We start from the raw sequence: 25,277 nt of genomic DNA, 5'->3' as shown, positions 1-25,277 counted from the left end.
TCAGGCCACAGTCACATTTTTAATAAAAGCACTTTGATTCAGTGACAAAAGATACAGCAGACATAAATCAGAAAATCAAGTTTTGGGTAGAAGTGTGCTCCTGGTGTTTTCGTACGATCAAACAAGATCCCTAAACCTAACCATCCTCTCAGTGGTTTCTCAGCCATTCATGACACACTAGAAGGCTGCTAAAGTAAGTCACCCTTGCTTCACCCCTTCCAGAGTTGCTATGGAAGCAGGATAGAAGGGTCTTAGATCTGACCAAAATCAACGGAATAGATTAAGTCAGAAAATAACTCCTGTTCTAATTTGAGTAGATGATTATGTTGATACTATAGGAGGGAGACCAAGCAACCTACAGAAATAGTCCTCCCTACCTCCCCCAGTTTCACAAATGTACATTTCAGCTATGGCACCTTTGTGGAGAGAAGCCTGACACAGCTAGCCTCATAACAGGATTTATCTAGTTTGAACAGGACGTGGCAGAAAGCATCTCTGTAGAAACTGTTCCCCATCTTATTGATTAGTCTATTCAAATAGGCAGCTGGCCCCATGTTTGAAAGGAGTAGGCATTTTCATCTAGCATTCTCTTTTGTCCTGCTCCTCTTATTGGGGCATTAGAAGCCAATAAAAGGGGCATAGGATCCTTTTCACTGTGACATTAGCAAAGTAACCAATTCTAATTCCAAGAGTCATAATGATCCTCTTTCACTAAGAAAACAAGCCCTGAAGCTCCCTGGGTAGGGGGATGAGTTCTGCAGCACTGAGAGGAGGATGGTGAAGGGCTTGTTCTTAGAATCCCAGCACACACCAGAGCTTTGGAAAGTTGTATCCCTGCACTTTGGTCTTTGGGTACTGCCACCTGCTCAGTATCTGTAGTGGTCTGGCTTGAATGGCCCATCCTTTGACAAGCCTAGGTATTTGGCCTGCTTCTCACTCAACTTTGTCAGCTTCACGCACAGTTTATCCAGATGAGCAGCAGCCACAGCTTCATCCAGCTGGAAAAAAAAGCATCAAGAAAAGAACGTTAGCTTCAATTCAGGAAGTCATGGCCAACAATGAGGAATGAATGCCTGAAACCAATAGCAGTCCCAAGGAAGATTTAACAGACTGACATAGATGAACAGTCACTGAGCTCTTTCCCTGCCAACATTCAACTGCTTGAGTGCAGAGGCATCTAATCTTGAGCACAGAACCAATTTCAGATGTAAAAGCTCCAAGCTTTATTTGACTCCCTCAAAAGCATAAGTGAGACAGACAACTATGTATTAAAGCCCATTTCAATCCCTCTTACACATTCGTATCCACCACCAGGTAAAGAACTGAGGTAAAACTATTCAAAGATAAGAATGTCCAGTTCAGTAGAATGGAAAAGCCCCAGTCATGTTTCCACTATAAATACATCTGTACATTCTAGACTATCATCTTAATATTTTAGAAATATTCTAATACTGGCAAAAGAGAATGCATTTCCTTTCTAGATATACCATCTTTGGGGTATGTGTGTTAAGAATATTCATTCAAGAATCATTAATTCAGCAATAATACTATTATCTATTGTCATGGTCTTCATGAACGATAAAGCCAAATTGGGCAAGTATATCATATTTTATACCCAACTTTGAGCTTTTCTTTATGCCAGAGGTGTCAGACAAACATGCAATTGAAATACATGAGCAGAAAGTTGGAAGATAGTGAAGTACCACAAGGGAAGAGTCAGAATACAAACAGTAACATAGAAAGCTTGCTACTATGTTAAATGGGAAGGCAGATCCATAAAGGATATTCAAAGAGACAGAACAGCATTAAGGAGGGATGAATCAGTGCTGCTAAGTTACATATGATAGAAGGACAAGTCTTAATATCATTCTTAACTCCTGCAATGTACAAGTAATCATTGCTAAAGAAACACAAACACAAGATAAATCTAAATTCCAGCAGCAAAGACTGATAATATTACCTCCATGCTAATCAAATGGATGTGAAAGGTCAAAATACATTTTGTCAATAAAATCAACTATCAAGGGACAGATCTTTAGCTTGTGTGAACAAGCACATCCTAAACAAGAGTGTGCTAACAAACCACTACTGTAAAGTAATCCCACTGCAATAATCAGGTAATATGACAAAAAGCTACATTCGAACAGAGTAATTCAGTGCAGCTCAACTTGTTCCTAGTAACATGGAGCTGTTAAAACCTACTGAGAACCAGCGTAGCCAAAGATGTACAGGACAAACAAAAACAATAAATGAAATTTTTAAAGAATGTGGAAGTTAACCGTGAAAGTTACAGAACGCTACGTAAGAGTCAGGTTTTCTTTCTTTCTTGATATTCCTAACTGGAAGGACTGTATTTAGAATGGGAAACAAGTATTTAAGCTTTGTAGACCCTGCCAGTTAAAAAAACAGGAGGGTTAAAAATCAGATACATATCTGGTTGAACTGGAATGACATAATGAGATCTGACAGGTGCACTGCCAGCACTGTTATGACAGATTACACCTGCTTGAAAAAGGAGCTGTTACTGAGTTGCTGACATTTCCCAGATCAGGTTCTCAGACTGCAGCAGAGAGAAGCTGTTTCACAGCTGCTTCAGCTTGTGGACTTCAAGATTTAGAGAAAGATAGGTTGATATTCTTACCTACTGCACACTTAAAATCAGGAAGCTGAGCATAAAAGAGGGCAGGTTTGGCACCAAGAATATGGATGCAACAGCTAGCCTAGATTTCCAGGAAAATACATTGCAGAAATACATGCATGTTCCTAATAGCTAATCATCAAAGCAATAGTCTGCAGTCAAAGAAAACACAACATTATTTGGCAGTTCTTAGATTTACATTTTGATCTCAAAGTTACTGCACAGAAAAAGGAAAGATACTAGCCAAAAAAATTATCGAAGAAAACTCTTCTACCCATCTTTTATTGGTTCTGACAAGAAGACAGCCTTACTCATTCAAGTTATCTGTGGAGCACAGTTGGCAAAGATGATCATTTTGTCATAGTACATGAACCTGAACACATCATTGCCATATGCTGCACAAACACGCAACTCTATTTGTAAGCAACTGATCTGGGTGTTACTTCTTTTCAGTTCAAGTACGATTACTAAAAACTGTTATTCACGAAGAATACGAAGGCACATTTTATTAGCAACATTGCACTCTTTTTGAGGGAATTGTCAACAAAACTTTTCCTCTGAAGATGATTATGTGTGTGAGAGCTTGCTGACCAACTCATATTTCTGGTATACTTTGATCATTAAAAGACATTTTTGGAAGCTTAAGAACCTAAGCAAACACTTCATAAATAAGCCCAAAGACACACTTTATACTTCCCAGATGAAAAGTGTTTTCACATTTAGTCTCACACCTAGCTGCATTTCAAACGCAGTGGGATTTATCTGTAGTATCTTTTCAATGACCATCTCAAATTCTCAGGCTTGTTTTGGAAAATTAAAACCAGATTAGTCTTACAAAGGAATTTGCAAGTTATGACATGACCCAGATTTCTCCAAGAACAAAGAACCCACAGATAAGTTTAGAGGGAAACGCAGGGGAATTTGTGTCATGAATATTTTGTGAAACTATTATGATCAGATTGTGATAAGCTCTGCTCAGGTGCAAATAGGACCCAGGCTTGCTCTCAACCACAGTAAAAGAGACTTCTAATTTCACTCCAGCTTTAACCCTGCCCCACTAGACTTTGCTGTTGGATAGGAATGTGACAGCTTGCTGTGAATGCTGACACTCAGCAGAAGGAACATGTTAGCTGGAAAGAGCTTCCTGACTATCCTGAAGCAGCACAAGGCTTTGTCTGTTCTTCGCAACCTCCTAGGCACAAAAAGCAGCCCACTTCAGACTCAACAAGCTCAGTGTGACCAAAGTCAAGCACTTAATAAGAGACAGAAGCTCTTTGTAACAACATTCAGTAGGAAAACGAACTCAAGCACAAACAAAAATCTCTATTATCACATCTGAAGTTGGCTTCCTTATGAGCTTGCATCTTTCTGCTATTCTACCTCACCTTCTTTGGCAGAAAATGGACTCCAACAGAGTATTTGTCACTATTCGTCCACAGCTCAATCTGTGCCAGCACTTGGTTGGTGAAGGAGTTGCTCATAACAAAGCTAGGGTGACCCATGGCACAGCCCAAGTTGACCAGTCTGCCTTCTGCTAGCAGTATAATGTGACGGCCATTCCTCAATGTATAGCGATCTACCTGGGTGGGAAAAAGCAAAAGCAGTTGTTAGAGGCAAAGGCACAGACAGCATTTTAACCCATGCAAAACTTGGTGGGCTACCTTCCCACATCAACAATTTAGCAACAGGCTTGGAATGTGGACTTTTATTAAAATTGAGACACCCCTCACAATTCCCAGCCAGCATTCAACAAAGCCTGTAACTACCCTGGGCTTCACACAACATGAATCTTGGCATCCGTTTCATGCCTAACCAGTTATCCCATTTCTTCTGATTCTTTCACACGCATATCATCTCAGGTATCTGTGGTAGGGAACACGCTGCCAGCAGTAACATGTAATTCATGTACACAATTATACAACAGTATGGAGAGCCCGGAGAGTGTACACCTCTGCATCCAACAGTTCGGAGGATTTGCATCTAACACCAGGGTAAAAGCCAGTTTGCTCAACCTGCTGAAATTACTCCCCAGTAAATCTTCCCACTTCAGTAAGGCAATCGATTGACAATTGAGACATGCACAGTTTGTCTCCTAGGTACAGGCTGCTGTAGGTATCTACAAACTCTTTGGCACCAGATTCTAGGAGAGACTGCTCCTTGAAGTCTCTTGTGGCTTGACAGCTCATCTCCTGTGATGAGGCCAGGCCCATCTGAGAGCAAGACAGGTCCAAAGACATGATGCAAGAGGATCTTCCCACTTATCAAGAGAGCAAGTCACATTGAACCTGTAGCTGTGAAGAGCTCGTGTAATAAATGGCTATCCTAGATTTCTAGTACAACCTCCCCACTTTGCTCTCAGAGAAAAACACAGACCTTTGTTCAGGCTGATTTCCAGGCTGTGCTGGGGACAACCTAAAACCAGATTACTGGTTTTAGCATGTACATAGACAGCGACTATCGCAAACAGAAGCCCTAAACAAAATTCTTAATTTCTCCTGCCCAAAAGCAATACAGCAAGGTAGAGTTAGTAAGTTTTTCTTTTTTTGACTGAGCAGTTGTATTTTTTACGGATGTTGATTCTCCAGTGTGGACCGCAAGAGGCAGCATTCAGTTCACCCATAAAAAATACAACATGTACCACCAGAAGACCGTGGGAAGGAATAATGAAACAAAGCAGCAAAAGCAGCATGCTAAAAAAACACGAGAACTACAGCATTGCTGACAGTAAATGCTGTTTACAGATTAAATGGCTACAATTAAGTTTTGAGGTTTGAATCTGATGGTTTGCGTGTCAAGATGTTGCACCCAGATATTGACCCAACATACACCTGTACAGCTGCTGGCTTGTATGTGCTATCACATACCTTCGGCAATCTGCTGACGTGACTGATTCAATGCACAGGGTAATGCAGAAAAATGCAAATTAAAGTTTTTGTACAGAAGTCAGTACTGTGAAGACAAGTCTCACCCATGGGCAGATACACCAGCTCACTTATAAGGTCAAGAAGCTGCTAGAGAAGTACAACTCAGGTTATCCAAGTGCTAAGTTCACCTCCATAGTTAAACGCATCCTCCTTTCCCCTATCTGCATTTAGCTTACACTGGACTTTCCGGCTGCTTTGCACTTCCCTCCAGACCATAATATATACATAAATGACTTATTTTCAAAGCAAAAGCTCATCATTCCTTGAGCTTTCCTTCCCCTCAAGAGCAACGTTTGTGCTACATATCAGCGTAATACCACAACGCAGGTGAGGGGTACTGCACCCAGTGCAAGCACATTCAGAACAACCTGCCAGCTTTTTAGGAATAAGTCTATTTCCTCCTCAGTTGTACTTTGAAGGCAACAGATGAGTCTTAGAATGGCACATTAAGACATTTTCCTATCCCAAGTGTTAAAGGTTTCTTATGCCAGCTCACAACTTGTAAATGGGGACCACACGTTACTGAAAACTACAAGGTTGGATGCTTCCATAATCACCCTTTACCTCCAGCTGATGTCTAGCAACCATGTACTCAGCTCTAGTATTAATTCTCAAGACCAAGAGACAGATGTCTTCATAGGAGGGTTTTGATCATGGATGGAGATTTTTGGTCTTGTACTATATTCCCCTCGTTGCTACAGGATATAGAAAAAAGTTGCTAGGTCTTATTAAAAATTCACGTATGCAGAGGGTTGGTATTATAAACACATACAGGTCCCCTCACCTAATGTGGAAAAAAATGCAATTCTAGGGATAAGCACACCTTTAACACAGGACTGACCTCGGCTTGAAGCTCTGAAGACGACTAGGGACAAGATGACCAAAGTGCCCCTTTGATGAATTTGAACAAAACTGAGAAGCCAGCAACGGCCTAACTGGCAGACCAGTAATTTCCTTCCCAGTCTCCAGCGTAGAAGCGATTCTATCGATTTCTTACAGTGACTCAGCACTGTTGCTCTGAAAAAGGTCCTAACGCATGCAGATGAATTCCCACATAGGTGGTGAGAGAATGAAGTTGCCACCTTCCTGAGAGTTTGTTTCTAAACCCGTAAGTACAGCCTGTCTCCAGCAGTAAGCAGTAGATGGGTAAGGAAGAACACAACTAACTTCAGATAATAACTTTAGCTACATTTAAATGTAGATGTTCATGTCCCTACAGCATCCCAGGCAGTGGCTTCTGTGTGAGCAGGTGCCTCCTTTGGGTCATTCCGAAACTCCTGCTTGCAACAGCGATGGTTTACAGAACAGAGAGATTCAGGGTAGGAGGTAAATCTTCAGCATTAAACCATATGGACTACCTTGACCATAACTCCAGCCTTTTAAAAATAAAACATGTCTTTAACCAGATGCCTTTAATGTTTTTCATTCCTTGAACTACACTGCACCCAATACATTTGTAACAGGACTAGCTCCTTCTACATGGAATACATAAAGGAAATGAACTACTGCTTCCTCCAACACTGACACTCAGATTTTCGCGTGGATTCTAAGAGCCACACTGAATGGGCCTGTGCGGGTAGTTTGTACATTATCACATTAACATCCATTTCAGCCTTTCACAATGCTTACGAATAGCTCCAGTTTTAAAACCTTTTAAAACCTGAGCTACCTGAAAGCAAGCAGCCTGCTACAAGCTCCTTTAGGACAAAACCTAGAGTGAAGTCAGCTCTACATCAAGGCCATGGGCAAGAACAGACCTGAATATAGTGAGAACTTGAGAGTATAACTTTATATCTAGTTCAGCCCATGTTTAGTATCCCAACAGCAAATATGATACTGAAAGACTTGCAGCTGCTTATTAAGAGTTTGATGTGGGTGCCCAATAAGCCACAGGGAAGTTATGAAAATTGGAAAAGCAGATTGAGATCTAAGACATACGCTTGGATGTGGTTAAAAAAGTTAAAAACCTGTCCCAGAATCCTGCTATCAGCAGGAATTTCTTTTTCAAAAGGTATGCCAAGTTGGACAGAACCTGGTTTGCCTTGCGATGTTCTCCCTCAACATTGTTGCTACAAAATAATTTTGATATAATTTAGTTTTGTTTCTCTATTCCAGGACACAACTGAAAAGCTGAATTTTTTTTTAGATGCCTACTTCCCTGTGTGTCTACTACCACGATTTGAAGTAAATACATACTGAGAATGAAAGCTGAGCAAGGATAAAATATCCTGCCTTTTCCACCCACGCTCAGACTTATGGTCTCCACAGGTTTCTAAAACAAAGCCACTGAGTCTGGAAGAGAAGTCTGAATTTGGCAGAGCTCCACATAGGCTTTCCTGAGGCTTCAATTTCCAAACAAAAAAATGCTTTGAAAAGCAAGAGGTGTGATTTTTTCAAACCTTGACAGAATCCCCAAAAGACATTCCCTTGAGATTTATTCTAATATCAGCACCCTGGCATCAGGGCTTAGACTGTTCTGGTGCAGGGCAGCTACATCAATAAACAGCTTCCTTTGAGGAAATTCAGATCAGCCACTAGGCAATTCATAAGCTCTGTTCCTAATAAATTCTATACATTCTCTTAATGGTCTGTTCTCTATTCATCACCTAGCTTGTTTTTTAAAACTGAGTTATGGCTTTGTTTTCAGCTGGTGGCTATCAAAAAAGCACATTTCTATACCTCCCTCAATATCCCACACATCAAGGCTGACCTCTAGTAAGGAACAAACTTGATGCAATTGCCTACATGACCAACATTAAGGCATAGGCTCCTGTTTGTCCAGGTAGTAGGAACATGTGAACAAAGATGCATCCATACCAGGCGCCTCTTGTCAGAGACCGTGCTTTACTCCAAGGCAATGGCTGGAACCGGTTGCTTTAACACCAATGCAAAAATATTACGTGCAACTTGTCCCAAGTTATACAGGCAAGAGCAGATTAGAATTCACATTCTGATCAGCCCAGAACAACACTGCTTCCAAAAATAAAAGCTAGAAATGCAAAGAGAAGCAACTGAAAGGAAGTGTCCCCCTTTCTGGAAGCAGACGCTGACTTGCAATAGGGTATCTTCTGCAAGGTCTGTCTCACCTGAGGTTTAACATTCACCACCTCTACTGCATTTTCATTCAGCCACTTTGCATCAACTTCCACATCAAAATGACCAATATTACACACTATGGCATCATCCTTCATCTGCTCGAAGTGTCTGCAAAAAAAAAAAAGGTGTTCCATTAAGTTAAAAAAAATGTTTCTCCAAAATCAGAAGATGCTCTGGTCCATAGCTTTACTCAAGAAGCAAAGAGTCCCTGGATCACCGTAGTTGATTCTCACAAACATGAGATACATGGGTCTCAATCTTTTAGACGTGAAATCTGCTGGAAAAAAAACTTCAAGCCCCTAAAAAAGGACCCTTCCCTAGAATGTAAGAGGTTATTGGAAAGAAAGTAAAAGTTTTTTTTTTTAATTGGTCAGTACTAAAATACCTGTAGTTATTCTGTTCTTTCCTACACAGAATAAATCTTTCTCCATGACTTTAAAGTTACCAGCAGTTTCACATCTCTGGAGACTAATGGCTTTATCTCCTCCCATTTAATCTGACCTTGCACTACAACACATAGATACCTAATGGCAAAGACAGGAATGGGTTTGTGAAGACTGGAGGGACTGTAAATTGAGATCTGAGAAGTGATAAAAACCAGCAGGGTATTTTACTGAGAACAGATTAGTTTCAAGTCTGTTGTGCACACTAACAGATGGAATCACTTTCAATCTTTACCTACCTCCCCTTTTGTTCACATTTATCTAACAGAAAACTCAGACCTGCCCTTTCATTTTCCAAAGTCTGTCTTTCCATCTATGCCTTTTGTTTCTCCAGCATTAGGTGCTGTAAGACAACAAGTGCAACTTGTCAACATCCAACAGAACTGAAAGACTGAAGTCCCAACCTCTCATTAAATTAATATTAACACCATATTGCTGGCAAGTTATGACTGTCTAACTGCACCAGGATGTTTTCACTAAAGCAAGTGGCTAGATCATACCTGCCCTGAACAATGTCAGTGCATCCAGTGGTGGTAACAAAGATATTTCCTTCTTTACAGGCCTCCTCCATAGTAGTAACTTCATAACCTGAAAAAAGAAGAAAGATTATCCCCCTGCCCAACCACCAGATGTTGTTCAAAAATGGGCTACAATATTATGAGCAGAAAAGTATAAAGAACTACAAATAAAAGAAGTCTGTGCCTGGCCTACAGAGGGTGCATGATAGTGGGTGTACTTCTCTTACTAAATACCAAGGTAGCACAAAAATCTCTCTCTCAGTATTTCCAGTATGTAGATCTATACATTCAGCATCCTGTGTCCATCGGTGTAGTGTCTGCCACAGCTCTCAGACTGGATTCAGGGGCTCATGTTTGCCAAGGAAATGCACCCACATACCTGCTGGTTCTAACCCGTTATGAATGGAAATGGGATAAACTGGTACTAAGAACAGCTACATTAAGCACCCACAGAATAGCTAGAGCACAGCCTCATGTTGGAAAGGCAGAAAGCATAGCACTGGTCTACAAAAACATCTAATGAGGGTAAGATCTGGTGTTTTAGTGTGGAAATATTCTAGCAAAGTCTTAACCCACAGTGGAGGTAGTTGCCCAAGTTGAAGATAATCAAGTTATTCAAAACCAGACAGAGCATTATGAAATCAAGGGCTTACCCCATAATGGTCATTTTATCTTGGACTACAAATACATCTTCAAGGCCTATACTAAGGAACTCCTTCGTAAGTTACAAAGGAAAAGTTCCTCATGTCCTTAAATTAAAGAGGGAGTCACATCTACATCTACAATATAGACAGGGCTGAAATCTACTGAAACTTCCTTGACCAGGTATCATTTATCGCTCTACATTAACACAGACAGAACCAGTAGTAATTTCTACATCTTCAGTTCTCACCTTCCATGGCTGCCTGCAGCGCATTGATGGGATCAATCTCAGTGATGATGACTCTTGCTCCGAAGCTCCGCAAGGCCTGAGCGCAGCCTTTGCCCACATCACCATAACCTGCCACCACTGCTACTTTTCCAGCAATCATAACATCTGTAGCACGTTTGATACCGTCAATGAGGGACTCACGGCAACCATAAAGGTTATCAAACTTGCTCTGAGGAAGAAATGGGAGCAGTTTCAGAACAGAAGAACTGTCTGGAACTGAATAGAGCATGCTAACTCAAAAGAGATTTATTGACTAGATTTAAAGACATCTGGACACAAACCTCATGCACACCTGAAAATCCCACTATAATTCATGTGCATCCGAAAGCATCAGCACCCTCTAAATACCATTCCTACATAACCCTCAATGGACCAGCATTTATCTTAGAAAGCAGAAATACAGCTAAGCAAGGGATATATACCTCCTGCTCCATCCTTAGGAACTGTTGCTTGCAGAAATACGTCAGACAAACCAACCTTTACCAGTCACAAGCTCATCCAGGTCATTCACTTTCTTTTCCAGCTGTTACCTGCCGTCTACCTGTGGACTTTAAGTCGGTGTTGACAAGTTCTTTGACACAGAATCTAACTGTAGCCCAACAGAGGCATAAATTCCAGGGTTGTTTTCATATTATTGAAATACAAAAAAAAGAATGCATGTCCTTGCAAACAAACAAGCCCTGGATGTTCTAAAAATGGGATATTTACAATGTAATATCACATTTGAGTGTGGTGAGGCACAGGTACAGGTTGCCCAGAGAAGCTGTGGATGCCCCATCCCTGGAGGTGTTCAAGGCCAGGCTGGTTGGGACTTTGAGCAACCTGGTCTGGCAGAAAGCGTCCCTGCCTATGACAGGGGGGTTGGAATTAGATGGTCTTTAAGGTTCCTTCCAATCGAATGGATTCTGTGATTAGAGGCAACACAGGCTCTATATGCTAGAAAAGGATATATGCTGAAAATCTGCTCAGTACCACATCAAGCAGATGTTAAGTCAGCAAGAGAAAGAATACTTGTAGGGGAATTCCCAGCACCAAACCAGCCATTACAACATAGCAGAAGTGTTCTGACTGCACTACCTTGGTGACAGAGTCGTTAACGTTGATAGCTGGAACCTTCAGGGTCCCATTGGCCTTCATCTTGTACAAGTTGTGAACTCCAGTGGTTGTCTCTTCTGAAATACCTCTAATTCCTATGGGAAGAGTAAAATGATTCATCTTAGTTGGAGTTAATACCACTGCAAACCAATACATTCAAGTGACAGAAGCAATTTTCACAGGCCTAGGTTATAAAATCCTTTGCAGGAAGCAGGGAAGAGATCAGAACCCTCATTTGGATCCTCCAATAGCAGTATGAAGCTTCAAACAAGTTTCTTCCCCACAGGACTGTTAAAACAGCAAGACAAAATATTTTTTTGAAAAATAGAAGAGATCGATTCTAGATCAGAGAGTCAGGAAAGACACAGTTCTATTTTCCCCACAATCTGAGCAAAGAATTCTTCTGCAAAGAGCAAGATGTTCGCTTCAGTGATGTTTCTAAAGCCTAGCCCAGTCTTGCAAGATGGCTTGAAAGGAGGTGATACGTAGATAACCGCATTTAAATCTAAAGCACTTGGAACAAGAGAAATTCAATTTCTCAGTTCACCATTCCCAGTCCTCCTGTTGGTAATCAACCCCAGCTCTGATTAAACACCCCAGATCTAGACACTAGCTACATGAAAATTCAGTTTCATAGGTATTACTACCACAGTCAAAAAAGCACTGTTTCAAATATATCCTTGTTTGAAAATAGTCCAGGAGGTGGAGGCCAGAGACAAAGGACTGTCTAGAAACACAAACATCATAGAACAAGATCTTGATATGACAGGAGCTGTCATTCAGTCAGTTTGCTCCAAATTACCAAATTATCCAAATGCCAAAGCTGTAAGTGTGCTCCCTGCTTTAAGGGCCCTGACTCTTCAGACCTTTTGTCAGCCTTGAGTTTTGTCCTGAACTGGCATTACCGCATATGGTACTAATTCCAGATATTTCTCCTCCCTGCTGTATCAGTAATATCTCATTGCATGTAAATTCTCTGTATGCTACATTGGGCAAGCCCCCGATTACTTACAAAGTCTATCCACACAAAAAGCTACTCAATTTGTGACAATCAGAACAAATCTGAAACAAACCTATGCAGCCTTGCAGAATATCAGTAGTAGAGAATATGGTGGCTATGTTCTTTAAGGTCTGGAAGCATACTATAAGTTAATTATTCTGTAACTGTATGAAATTAGGGGAAAATTAGGTATTAGGTGAAAATAGAGGAACTGTTAAATCAGGCTGAAACCACCAACATGAGCCATATCCCTTGAAAGAGATCCAGGTGGACACCTGGAAGGGTGAGTGCGAACCACCAACAATCCCAAGCAAAATCCAGAAGTGTTTATGCAGCCTGTTAATTTTGGGGATCAAAGCATCCAGGCCTGGCCAAGCACGGCAGCACACACGAGGGGCCTGCAGGCTCCAGGGAGGTTTCTCGTGGCTGCAAGAATGACCACGGCCTTATGTGCTCTGCAAGGGCACGCACCCAGTGCGGAGGGCAGGAACTGCTGCCTTTGGCTCCAGCTTAAGCACATATTTCAGGGCTCTGCATGCTCAAGGCACAGCCCCCCCACAGGCTATGTGAATGGGCTCCTGTGGAACAGGATGTAGGTGCTCGGCAACAACCCTCTGGTTTCATCTGCCTAGGTGAAACGAGAGCCCCTGGAGAGGCTGGTCTCCCCTCTGGCCATCAGACCAAGGCCACCTGTGCCAATGGGGCTGCAAGGGAAGAAGGGAGAACGCCAAATTAGTACCAGAGCTGAGTTAAGTGAGAAACACAAAATCCCTTGAAGTCATCTCCAAAGTTTCACAGCCTCGCCCTCGGGAAGCGTGGCTCGCTGTGTGCCCCAGCCCAGGCCATTGCCACCTCAGGCAGCACCCAGGGAAGCTGGGCCCCGCCGGCCCTGACCACCCTCCGCAGACCAACGCCGCCCCCTAGCGCCCCCCCGCCGAGCCAGGCCCTGGGGATGCTGTCCCCCATTGTCACTCCTGTGGCAAATCGTTAGTGGAAAATGTTTATTGATTTATCTTCCAACATCTTTACTCCCTTAGACGGAGCACATAGATGCTGATTTCTGTTCAAAATCATCCTCAAAACCTGCTGCGACATGACCTAAGCCCAGATGAGCCATGCAAACCAAGAACCCCAGCAACTTTGGTTCAGATCTGTGTGTGATTCACAAAGCTGTTTTCAAACTGGGATTTTTACAGAGCAACACGTCTTGATAGAGTCCAAAAGACAGCCTCCAGGCCTCCCTGTCACTTCCCAGCCACCAGTTATTAATAATGGTGCTGTCACAAAGAGAAATGGGAGACCAGCACCTCTAGAAGGAACTATAGCTCCATTAGGTCAGTTGTCCCCACTGGTCTACCATCACAGACCTCAGACAGCCATCGATTACCACATTTCACTCGGCTATCTGCAGAGAGAATAAGTTCAGGTTTTAGCACAATGAGGGCAGGGAGGGGACAGGACAGTCTGAAGAATGTTGTCTGGTGCACAGTGACATACAGCATCTATAGCAAGTCTCTCTAAAGCAGCATTTTCCCCGAAGTAACAATTTCCCAGTGCAACTGACTAGATCAAGGATAATCTCTCCCTTCTGAAGGAAATCTTTGGGAGTCGAAACCTCGAGTTCAAATCTGCCCTTTCTTCTGGCCTATCTCCTAAAGACAAGCTTAGCAGACGGCCTTTAAAACTGTGCGAAGTGAACCTCATGTTAAGCATCTCAGCAGCTTCCCTTCCCTGAAGGCCACCTGCCTGCTGTCCCCAGGAGACACATACAGCTGGTCTAAGCTGCCCTCAAACTGTGCCAAATGAAACACTTAGTTTTAATGCCTGAGTGACTTCAGAACAGAGAAGGGTCTACAGCGAGGAAAAAGTTGAAGTAAAATAAAGAAGCCTTGCTAAACATTCAGGCCTGCTTTGTTCTCCCGTATTTCCTACCTGATCTATGAGCTCTAACAGATCACAAGTCATCCCATCTTCTCAGTCTTTTCTGAACAGCAGCCTTTTGCAGAGATGCCAAAGATGACCTCTGCTCAAGTTCAGATGACCTTCTTCTTTGGTTCTGAAGTTTTCCCCCCTCCTATCTTTACCTATCTTGGTTTTAAGAGCATTTATCTTAGTGGAACAAGAAAGTAGTACAACAGCCATTCTGCCCTCTAATTGCAGCTGTGAATAGGGGCAAGGAAATGCTCTGCAAGCTTTCCCACGCAGCTGTTCAACATAGCTGCTAGCTGAAGTAAACCTGAATGAATCACATAGCCCTGTTTTCAACTGCTCATTGCACGCCAGGACTGAACTAACTCCTGTATAAATTAGACATGGCTGAAGCATGGAAGACAGACAGTTCCCTCTAAAATTAAGTCAGGAAACTTGTCCAGCCTTCAAATAGCAAATGATGCACTCGGCTCATCATTGCTGTGCACACAGCTCAGCTTCACAAGCTGTTCTGCTCAATTCTCAGCTTTCCCCATGTCTCCAGGGGAGAACATGGGCTGCAACATATCTGCGCTCACAATCCAGCCCTGCCAACTACTGTGCATGCTCTAATGTGACTGTCATCCTACCTCCATCCCCAATGAGGCCGTTGAAATGTGACATCAATCCATTTTCAATGACCTTCAAAAATCACCACAAGCCTTTAGCATTTATTAGCCTCTGTTATCCTCAAGGCATGAAAAAAAATAGATGCTGCACAGCTTTTTTTAAGCAATTTTTGCAACAAAGGGCTAAGCACAGATCTTAAATGCAACCAAGGCTCTCTACTCAGTGGGTCCCATTCTCAAAGTTTTGCTGCTTCTGAGGAGCATTGGACTGGGTGGTAAAACACACCATGTTCTGTTGCCTTCCACAGAGATGAGTCTTAACTTACTGAACTGCTGCAAGGAGGCTTCTCAGCTACAATCAGTGCAGACAGTATATGCATTTTAGCGAGGGAAACACTGACAGGTATGACATTCTGTCTAGACCCTTTAAAAACCCAGCTGAAGAGCCACTCTGGAGATGGGAAGCAACCCCAGACAGTAGGGATGTTTTATGAATGGCAGACCACAGATGGTTGCCGAGAGAGGAGACAGCTGCTGCCCTGCTGCAACATATCACACTGGTCCCTTGCCCAACAGGAACACAAGACAAGTGAAGGCACAAAGGGGCAGATATCAGAAAGGCTGGTGCTGTGAAAGGAGCTCAGTGTAAACACCCTTAGGAAGAGAGAGACAAATTGAGGCGTTTGTTGCAGGTATGTGGCAGGGGAACAACCCTGCTAAACAGAATCAGAGTATGAAAATGCATTTTGGGCCTGTCACAATGCCAGAGAGACGTGACTAGTTGTGGTATTCTTTGGCATTAAACAGCAGAAAAGCAAATTGTCATGAATTTTAGGCAGAGGCAACCTAAAAAGCAAAAGAGACCTTTGATGGAACAGAAGGGATCCCAGGATGGCTGAGCAAACACCAGTGAAAATCTTGCATTAGTTCAAAAAACACCAAGATGTTCACTGCTGAAGAATTACTAACATGAGGTTCAGGGTCAAGGAGAAAGCTAGGCCTGTCTCACAGATGCAGTTTCCTCTCTTCCTTGTACCCCTACCTACACATGGGCACAGATGGCAAGTAGACCCAGCCTCCTTCCTTCACACAGCCCTGTGTCATGACTTCTGATTTTTCCCTGTTCAGGCAGCACAAGGCTCAATAAAGTTGATCCAGCAAACTTTACAGCAACCCCACCTCCAAGGACCAAGAATGAACAGCAGCAAACCCAAAGGTGTCAGTTTAGTTTCTGCTTCATATGCCCGTCCAATTATCTCCACACATCCTAGGTCGAACACATCCTTTGGCAATAATAGGCCTCTGTGGTTTGCAGCGGCACATATGATGGACACTGGCAGAGCAAAGAAGCTGTCATACTTGCCCAGCACAGATGAGCCTGCTACTAAAAGTCACGTCAAATTCCCTTCAGATAAGTCATTTTACAATAACACATGCTAGCCACACTACACTGATGTTTTCAGTTTTACTATCTTATACCAAAGGTAACAAATCAACAAGAGTCCCAAACCTGACTCTGCCATCATCTTTGCTGACATAAATTGGATGAGTTAATGCCTTGTAGTTTATACACTGTAGAAAACTGCTCCCTTTCCAGGAAAAAACTACATGTTGTCACAAGTTCATCTAGAGATGCACTAAGAGGATAGGGAACAGAAGAACATTAATGACAAAAAATATGTATTAATTGCTAGCTGACATTAAGCAATTCTAAAAACACAGCCCATTTCCAGGAAGCTTTTGACCAGTCAGCAGCAGCACTGGTCACTCAGGTAATGGATACAGTGAATGATGGCCAGAAGGATAGGTTAATGTAGTATAAATACTACAAAGCAGAGATGGAAACAACAGTTCCTGCAGGTAAGAGATTCTGGTTTTTGACTGTACGCAATTTTCATGGACACATCCATAGCCTCCTGGCACATGCATTTGCATCATCCCTTCACCCCTTTTACACAGGCAGGGAATTCCCACAGAAAAAACACCTAAATGGCCTCCCAAATAGAACAGTGCCTGACAAAAACTGCAAGTTACCTTTCAAGAGCTGTGGGTATTTAGCATGAACGAGGTTGGTAAGATCTCCACCGTCATCCAAAATCATGTTGAGGGGCTGCCCATCCTTGAAATAAAGAGTCTGTTCAATGCACCACAAATACTCCTCATCGGTCTCCCCTTTCCAAGCAAAAACTACAAAGGAACAAACACACAATTAGATAGTTTCTTACTCAGTGTGTAATAAAGCAGGTAAATAAAGATTTCATCAGCAGCACTCAGTAGCAGAGCCAACAGACATTATTATCCGTGCCTGCAGGCCAGAAGAGACGTTTGCATTGGGAAAAAAAACTCAGAATGGAGAAGTAAAATCGCTTTGCTTTCTGTTCCAGGCCACAAACTTTATCAAAACTGAGACTGCACTGTTCTCCTCATTCTTCTGCATTAAGAGGGAAAAAACAAAGCAAACTAAAGCAGACTCATACCCACAATGCCCCCACTTTCTCCCTTAATTCACTATGTTACCAGGAATTCAAAATAGCCAGTGGATATATTGATGCCAGCTCCTGCACTTTGGCCACAACAACCCCATGTAGTGCTACAGCCTTGGGGCAGAGTGGCTCAAAAGCCGTTCAGAGGAAAAGGATTTGGGGGTGCTGATTGATGCTCACATGAGCCAGCAGTGTGCGCAGGTGGCCAAGAAGGCCAACAGCACCCTGGCTTGTGTCAGGAATAGTGCAGCAACAGGAGCAGGGAGGTGATCGTCCCCCTGTGCTCTGCTCTGGTGAGGCAGCACCTTGAGTGCTGTGTTCAGTTTTGGGCCCCTCAGTACAAGAAGGACATCGAGGCCCTGGAGCGTGTCCAGAGAAGGGCTACGAAGCTGGTGAAGGGCCTGGGACACAAGTCCTGTGAGGAGCGGCTGAGGGAGCTGGGGTTGTTTGGTCAGGGGAGACCTTATTGCTCCCTGCAACTACCTGAAAGGGAGGTGTGGGGAGCTGGGGGTCGGCCTCTTCTCACAGGTAACTAGTGATAGGACTAGAGGGAATGGCCTCAAGTTGCACCAGGGGAGGTTCAGGTTGGATGAGGAGACATTTCTTCTCAGAAAGAGCAGTCAGGCATTGGGACGGGTTGCCCAGGGAGGTGGTGGAGTCACCATCCCTGGGGGTGTTCAAGGGAAGGTTGGACGTGGTGCTTAGGGACATGGCTTAGTGGGTGACATTGGTAGCAGGGCGATGGTTGGATCAGATGACCTTGAAGGTCTTTTCCAACCTTAATAATTCTATGATACAAATAAAAACACAGTTACAGCATCCTATAGCACAGCAGAAAAGAGGCACCAGACTTTAGCATGAACAAAGCACCAGAACGAAGACCACAAACTCTCCAGCAAATCTGAGTTTAAATTCTAGTCTCTAGCACAGTGCTAAAATCCAAGCTGCTGTGATTCCGTCGTTCTTATAAAGGTGTATTTCTAGATCAGTACATCTACCACCATGTTTCAACAACTAACACATTATAACTAGCAGTACCTTTGCCTTTCAGGCATTTGTACCTGCTTCATGTTATACTCAAGCCTCAGTGATAACAAGCTACTCAAACTTGTTAGGCATATGATTTATATACCCCAACATTGGACAGCTGCTAAATTGCCATGTTTTCCACTGTTTATACTGAAAACTTCAGCTCTGAGCCACAAGGAGCCAATCCTACAACTGACCCTTCTGCAGAAATGTGCATTAGTATCTCTCATTGTATACAAAGGTTCGGCATTCCTCCAAGGTCTCATAAATTCAGTATGTGAAGTGTAATATTAACAAAAAAGAGCAAGTTCCACCAAGCAAGAATACCAAGGGCATAGGTCAAAAGCTTAAACAAACACTCCACCTATAAAACTGCTCTTCAGCTGAAGTTTTGAGTGTTGAAAGCAGTGAGGGAGGCAATATCTTAACATCATATCTGGAAAGTCGTCACTCATCCTTTGACATCACACACCAGCAACAAGCAGGAGCTGATGCCTGCAGCTAGTAATGCCACAGAAGCTGATGAAAGAATTGCTTTCTTCTGTTGCATGAAAATGGACCACAGCTGAGGAAAGACTTGTCGCAACAGCTAATTATAACAGTAATGAAGGACACCTCCCAAAGCAGAGAACCAGGCTGCCAGAAAACAGATTTAGCCTCTGCCAACACCCAGGCTCAGACCATGTACTCCCAGCAGCCATGAGGACTGGATGTCCTTCAGCATGTTAACTACATGGCAAACAGCTTAATGCATTTATACTGATCTGCAAGGAATTGCTAACAACTGGAAGATGACAGTAATAAAACAGCATTTTGGTAGAACGCTGCAGGGATATTAGGCTGCAGTACAACTGGCCCGGCTTTAGCCTTAAAATATCTTGAATATTGACCTTGCTACTGTAATAGGGCACATGGCAGTAAATATCCCTTCCCCAACCCCTGTTAGAACCAAGCTTGCTGGAAACCACCAAACACCTGTCTATCACACCTACACACCAGTGTCTATTGTCCAGCCCATTTAATCATCTTACTGACCAGGCTTAAAGCTGGTTAACAGACAGCCTAGCTCTTTTGCAGTCTGCCACCACATCAGCCATTGTCAGCAGTGCTAGACTGTCTGATGCAATTCAGCTAGAATCAAATGTCCCATTCTGTAACAATCACTGGCTTTGATAGGCTGTTTCTATCCTGAAGCTTATTCAGAGGAGCTTGATTTGTACAGTTTGATTTAGCTAGAACAGACTGTATACCCCAATTCATCCGAGCCAAATTAGGACATAGAAAACTTACCAGGGATACCAGCTTTTGCAATAGCAGCTGCAGCATGGTCCTGAGTAGAGAAAATGTTGCAGCTTGACCATTGTACCTGGAAAACAACTCAAGTTTTATTTGCTGAACAAAGTTCTGCGATATCAGGAACTCTATATCCAGACACAGAAGAGAACAAAAGCAGAAAAGCATATTAGTACAAATTCCTGCCTAAGTAGCTCTGCAAAAGTTAAGATGAAAACTAAGTATTTGACTAGGACAGGGAGAATAATGATATTTGGGTGGATAACATAATGGAGCTTTAGCTGTGCCGCATATTCAGACATCTACTTACTTACAAGCACTTGTGCCAGACAGCCAAAGCACACATTTAGCTATAGATCTTCAGGAAGTGCACAGTATGGTGGGTTTAGAAAGTCTGGGTCAATTAAGTTCAAATTTTCAGAACAGCCTCATAGCAAGTGTCCAGCAAGGGATAGCCACACAGCAGCACACCTGCTGGCACTCAGGAAAGTCAGAAACACTACAGTCCATCAGCAGGCATTCTCTGAGATTATGCTCACCCAACTCCCACTCTGTGCCACAGTCATGGAAGCTTTCCCAGTGAGCTAAGCATTTTCCACAGATTTCTTAAGCTCAGGCACCTAGAAGAGCAACAGCATGTTGCTGAGTTACACTGAAAAGAACCTGCACACCTACTGCAGCTCCCCAGTGGTGGCTCCCAGGTCCCCAGTGTGACCTGACAGACACGCATTGGAGCTCTTGCTCTGCTCCCTACTGGGCTGACCAGCAGGTAGGTATCTGCATGCTTATTTACAGCAGACTTTAAGGAGAGAGGAAAAAATCAGGTACGATCCTTCAACCTGATTTCAGGTATTCATCCCATTGCATCAAGAATCGACACTTCAAACTAAGGGTTGCAGTAGCATACCCTGTTTTCTTCCATCTGAGCCTATAAAACCAACACTTAAGTGTTGGCAACAACACTATCAATCTAGGGAAAACTGATCCAGGAAAAGCACAGAAAAGCGGAATTCAAAGTTAAGCACTATACCTCCTCACCTGTGTTTTTCTGATCTCCCTCCATATCAGCATAGATGACATCAGAAGGTGTCGTGAAATTCAAAGCATACTGAATACCTATATACCATTTACACTTGAAGCACTTGATACAAGCCACTTTTCAAACTCTGCATCCTCAGATCGCTAATGCCAGTTTGTGGTAATGGCATAGACCCAAGAATTACTGGAGTACTTGATGGGCTCAGAGCCTAATATTTACATCGCACTGGTTATGAAGAGCATGTATTGCTATTACATAATATTAAAACTTATGTACACTGAAGGCACAAAGTATTTACTCTTTGTGAGCCTAACCACAAGAACTGACACCAAGATCACTACATTGCAGCTACATCCTCACTGTGAAGCATATAGTTTCATTGTAGTTTCTCTCTTCCCTCCCAAGCACTGAAACTCCAGTAGAACAGATAAACCAGGGCTGAAACCAAATTCAAGGTGAAGCCTAAACTTACGTGCAGGCATCAAGACAAGAAAGGAGCTCACAATCAACACAATCAAGCACCAAGCTAATGTAACAGCACACATCTTAGAGGCACAACCCTAATTTACGCTTAGAGGAACCAAATCTTTGTAGGTACCTCTCTGAATGACTTGGATGAATGCCATATGACACTGATTTTGAGCTGCACTCAGACTAAAGCGGTTTAGCAATTTTAAGCAAGCACACTGCTGCTGCCTAGGCCAGCCATACTGGGATACAGCAACAAACAGGAGCAGCAAGGAGCTTCATAAAGTTCAGCTGCTACCACTTGCTTTTAAATCCTGAAAAGGGATGAAAGTTTCATAGTTTCATAGGAGTTGAAATAAACTGTAACCAGGACTGTAACTCAAAGCTCTCCTTCAGGGCTGCACTATTTGCAACAACTCTGACCAGACAGAAGACAACCTCCACACACAACAGCACATGCAGTCCTGGCACTCCATCTAGATCTATCCCACTGACTTTGAGGAAATGCCTTAGCTGTTAGAGAGAACTTCCCCTTCTACCAGTGCTTTTTGGTCAGCATGACAACGCTTGTTTCCTGTAACCATTTCCAGGCATGTACTCCCAGGAAGGGATCCCATACAGGGCATCTCTGGGCAGCCAGGGTGCACGCAGCTAAAATTCAGGAAGAAGGAATTTCAGATCACATCCTGTGCTTTACATAATTCATCATCAAGCTCCAGCCAGTTCCCTGATCAGCTCACAAGCTATCTGGATTGTGCCAATCTTGGACTCCATTCTGCAAGACAGGCACAGGGCATGATGCGGCAAAGGGCTTATAGGTATCTGAGTCTTTAATACAGACCAGGGTAACTGGTTCACAGTCACCCAGTGAATTTCAAGTCAGTAGGGTCTCCACCCTCCATCACTGAACCATGCTGCCTCTCTGGTGTTTTCTGCACAGCTCAAGGGCTGTCAGGAGCTCTCAGACAGCTTCATCAGTTTTTGCTGACTTTGAGGGCACAGGGTAGTTCGTAACACAGGCTAATCTGCGCTGGAGGCAGTCACTGGAGATTCAGCATTACCAGCATACCAGCAACAGCACTGCATGCCTCAACACAACACAACCACATGGGAGCAGCTTTTGGCACCACTCCTCAGGGTGCTGTGCACACCACTGAGGGAGCGGCTGAAGCCAGTGACCCAGCCCAAAACAGACACTTGTGAAGATGCCGCCTGTCCAGAGGGAAGATACACATCACAACCCAGGGGTTTTTGCTTAAGGAAAGAAGAGATAATCCACCCTTCTTTAGACTGCAGCACAGTCTCTTCCCAAAAAGGACAGAAATTTGCAAGGACCCCTACAGTAAATATATAAATTGAAGCAGTGCCCCAGGCAGAGTGTTACCTAAGAGCATACTGATGGAGAAACTCAGACACTTTACCTCAGCTCCCAGCTTTAGAAGGGTCTCTATGAGAACTGCCGTCTGCACGGTCATATGAAGGCAACCGGCGATACGTGCACCTTTCAGCGGCTTTGATGCAGCATACATCTCCCGCATCTTCATCAGCCCTGGCATCTCATTCTCTGCAATCTCAATGGCCTTGCGACCCCAGTCTGCAAGGCTGATGTCAGCTGCAAGAGAAGAACAGGTGTCAGAGCTGAAATAGCTGAGGCCTTGGTATCCCTTCACACACTTATGGGTAGGAAACAGCTGCAACAGCTGAACTGAACACCAAGCAACAGCGTGGAGATAGAGCTGAGGGAAAAACAGGCCCTATCCCAGTTACTCCCTGCTTTTGCAGTATGGTACACAGGCTTTCAAACAAGTTTAGATCAAACAGTCCTAAAATAGCAAAGCTCCTGTACAGGCACGTTAACCAACTGTGACCTATTGCTCAGGAGTCCTGCGGCCCATTCATTCATTACACTCCGTCTTCAAGCACCCATTCCTGCAGATACTGTCTAAGGGTCTGTCACTTTCCAGAGATTTACTTTCACAGTATTAAGACGTGCACATGTGTAAGGGCTGCCTGTACAGTAACAGCTTCTGCACGTAAGAACAGACACAGAGTACCGTGCTCCCTGCCAAAGGCTCGAGGGGCTGAGCCCCACCCAGCTCCCCCCATTAAGGACGAAGCTGCAGGGCTCCCACCTTGGCTCCACAGAGATAATTATTGAAGCATCATTAGTCACAGGTCTGTACAAAAGGTTTCCAACAGTCTAGCTCGGGGTTGAAAATACTGCACCTGCATACAGGTATACAGTATACACAGTATACAGACTCCAGCCTCACCTACAAGATCAAGGGCCAAATGGCTAACACCCAGGTGCTCTACCCCTCAGCATCATTCAGTGCCAAAAGGCCCTGACACTTTTTTTTTTTTTTAAATCTCTTCCAGAGATTTCAGGAGCTTACTGTTTCATTACAAACATGGTCAGCTATATTTCATTCAGCTACCTAGTGAAAATGGGCCCTGGAGAGCACTCAGGAACACCAAGCCAGAGTGCCCAGGTTCATACTGACAAGCTAATTGCATTTTATCCCAGAATGAAGCCCAGGGCCCACTGAAGCTCCAGGGCCTGGCCATTACAGCAACCAGGTCTGAAAAAGCCTAGGAAATGGATGGGCATTGAAATGATGATGACGGGGTGGGCAGGGACTTTCTTTAATCTCACCCATCTTAAAAGCTCAGCAGTCTTACCAGGGGCTGCTAAAAGAATCTCCTGGAGTATTTCAGGTTTGTAGCTCTCACATTCTTTCCTCCAAGGCAAGTTGTTTTTATGAACTAGAACCTTATGGGCTAGTGTTTCTGGTCTTAATTTAATCTTCAAAGACCACAAAACTCTTTAGAAAAATGAGTGGGTTTTTTTGTTTGTTTGCGTTGGTTATCGTTGTTGCCATTTACATGAAGGTTCAAGATTACAAACCTACCCACTAAAATCGTTGAGGGGTGAGTAAGATAGGCCCCAGATTTAAGGGCACTTTCCCCTCCGCAGTGCCCGGCGCAGGGCTCCCGGAGGGGAGGCAAAGCTGGCGCAGGGCTGCGGGGGCCCCGGGGCAGGCGGGCAGCACGAGCACAGGCGGAAACCGCACTCGTGCTTCCCCGCACCGAGCCCCGGCGGTTCGGGAAGCCCGCTCAGCCCGCCCGAGGGCTCCCCAGCTCCTCCTCGCTGCCGTTTGGCCGCGCAGCCCCTTCCCGCAGCTCCCAGGGGCTTCCCAGGCTCCGATTCCGCCGGGCGCTCCCCGCCCGCGCCCCCCGGCAGCCGCCATCTTTCCCCGGCGGCCGCATCCAGCCGCAGCCCCCGGCCGGCGGAGCCCCGGCGCGGCCGCCTCCCGGAGCGTGGCGGCGCCGAGCCCGCGGGGCGCACTCACCCACTTTGTAGGGCAGCTTGTCCGACATGCTGCCGGGCACCGCGGCCGCCGGAAGAGGAGGCGGCGCCGGCCGCGGGCCCGCTTTAAGCAGAGGCGGCGCCGCCGTGTGTGTGCGCGGGGCGGGGCCGCACCGGCTCGCGTGAGCCGGGGAAGCGGCCCCGGGGGGGCTCTGCGTGCCCCCGGGGCAGTGGCGACCCCCCCAGACCCGATGCCCGCCGGTAGTTGGAGCGGCCCGGCCCGGCCACCAGCCATCGCCAGGACCGGCCTTGGAGCGCCGCCGGCCCGGAGCAGGCCCCAGGCCCCAAAGCAGAGCTGGCCGCGGAGCCGCTGTGGGCGCAGAGCGGGCTGTGCTCCCCGGCCTGCTGGCCTGGGGCGTTCCCCACACAGACACCTCCCTGGCCCTGCTGGCTGCACTATTCCTGATACAAAC

At 44.5% G+C, this 25,277-nt stretch overlaps 1 protein-coding gene across 1 annotated transcript; it reads right to left on the bottom strand.

Moving 5' to 3' along the window:
* Positions 1 to 25,006, bottom strand: AHCY (adenosylhomocysteinase). Its single transcript, XM_080558344.1, has 10 exons — positions 24,848 to 25,006; positions 22,916 to 23,106; positions 19,985 to 20,060; positions 17,217 to 17,369; positions 11,628 to 11,740; positions 10,512 to 10,719; positions 9,602 to 9,689; positions 8,649 to 8,766; positions 4,024 to 4,218; positions 1 to 998 (listed from the first exon to the last, which is right to left on the bottom strand). The coding sequence occupies exons 1-10, from the start codon at positions 24,873 to 24,875 to the stop codon at positions 867 to 869; spliced, it is 1,302 nt and encodes a 433-aa protein (XP_080414470.1). The 5' UTR covers positions 24,876 to 25,006; the 3' UTR covers positions 1 to 866.
* Positions 25,007 to 25,277: the final 271 nt, after the last annotated feature.

Source organism: Anser brachyrhynchus (assembly GCF_964034855.1).
Source record: "Anser brachyrhynchus genome assembly, chromosome: 16".
NCBI classification, from domain to species: Eukaryota; Metazoa; Chordata; class Aves; order Anseriformes; family Anatidae; genus Anser; species Anser brachyrhynchus.
This window is presented reverse-complemented; position numbering and strand designations above follow the sequence as displayed.

Coding starts and splice junctions, on each gene's coding strand:
- AHCY (XM_080558344.1), bottom strand. CDS start 24,875: ATGTCGGACAAGCTGCCCTACAAAGTGG. Junction 20,061..22,915: donor TTCTAAAGCTGGGAGCTGAG/GTAAAGTGTCTG, acceptor GTTGTTTTCCAG/GTACAATGGTCAAGCTGCAA. Junction 17,370..19,984: donor TGCAAAAGCTGGTATCCCTG/GTAAGTTTTCTA, acceptor GTTCCTTTGTAG/TTTTTGCTTGGAAAGGGGAG.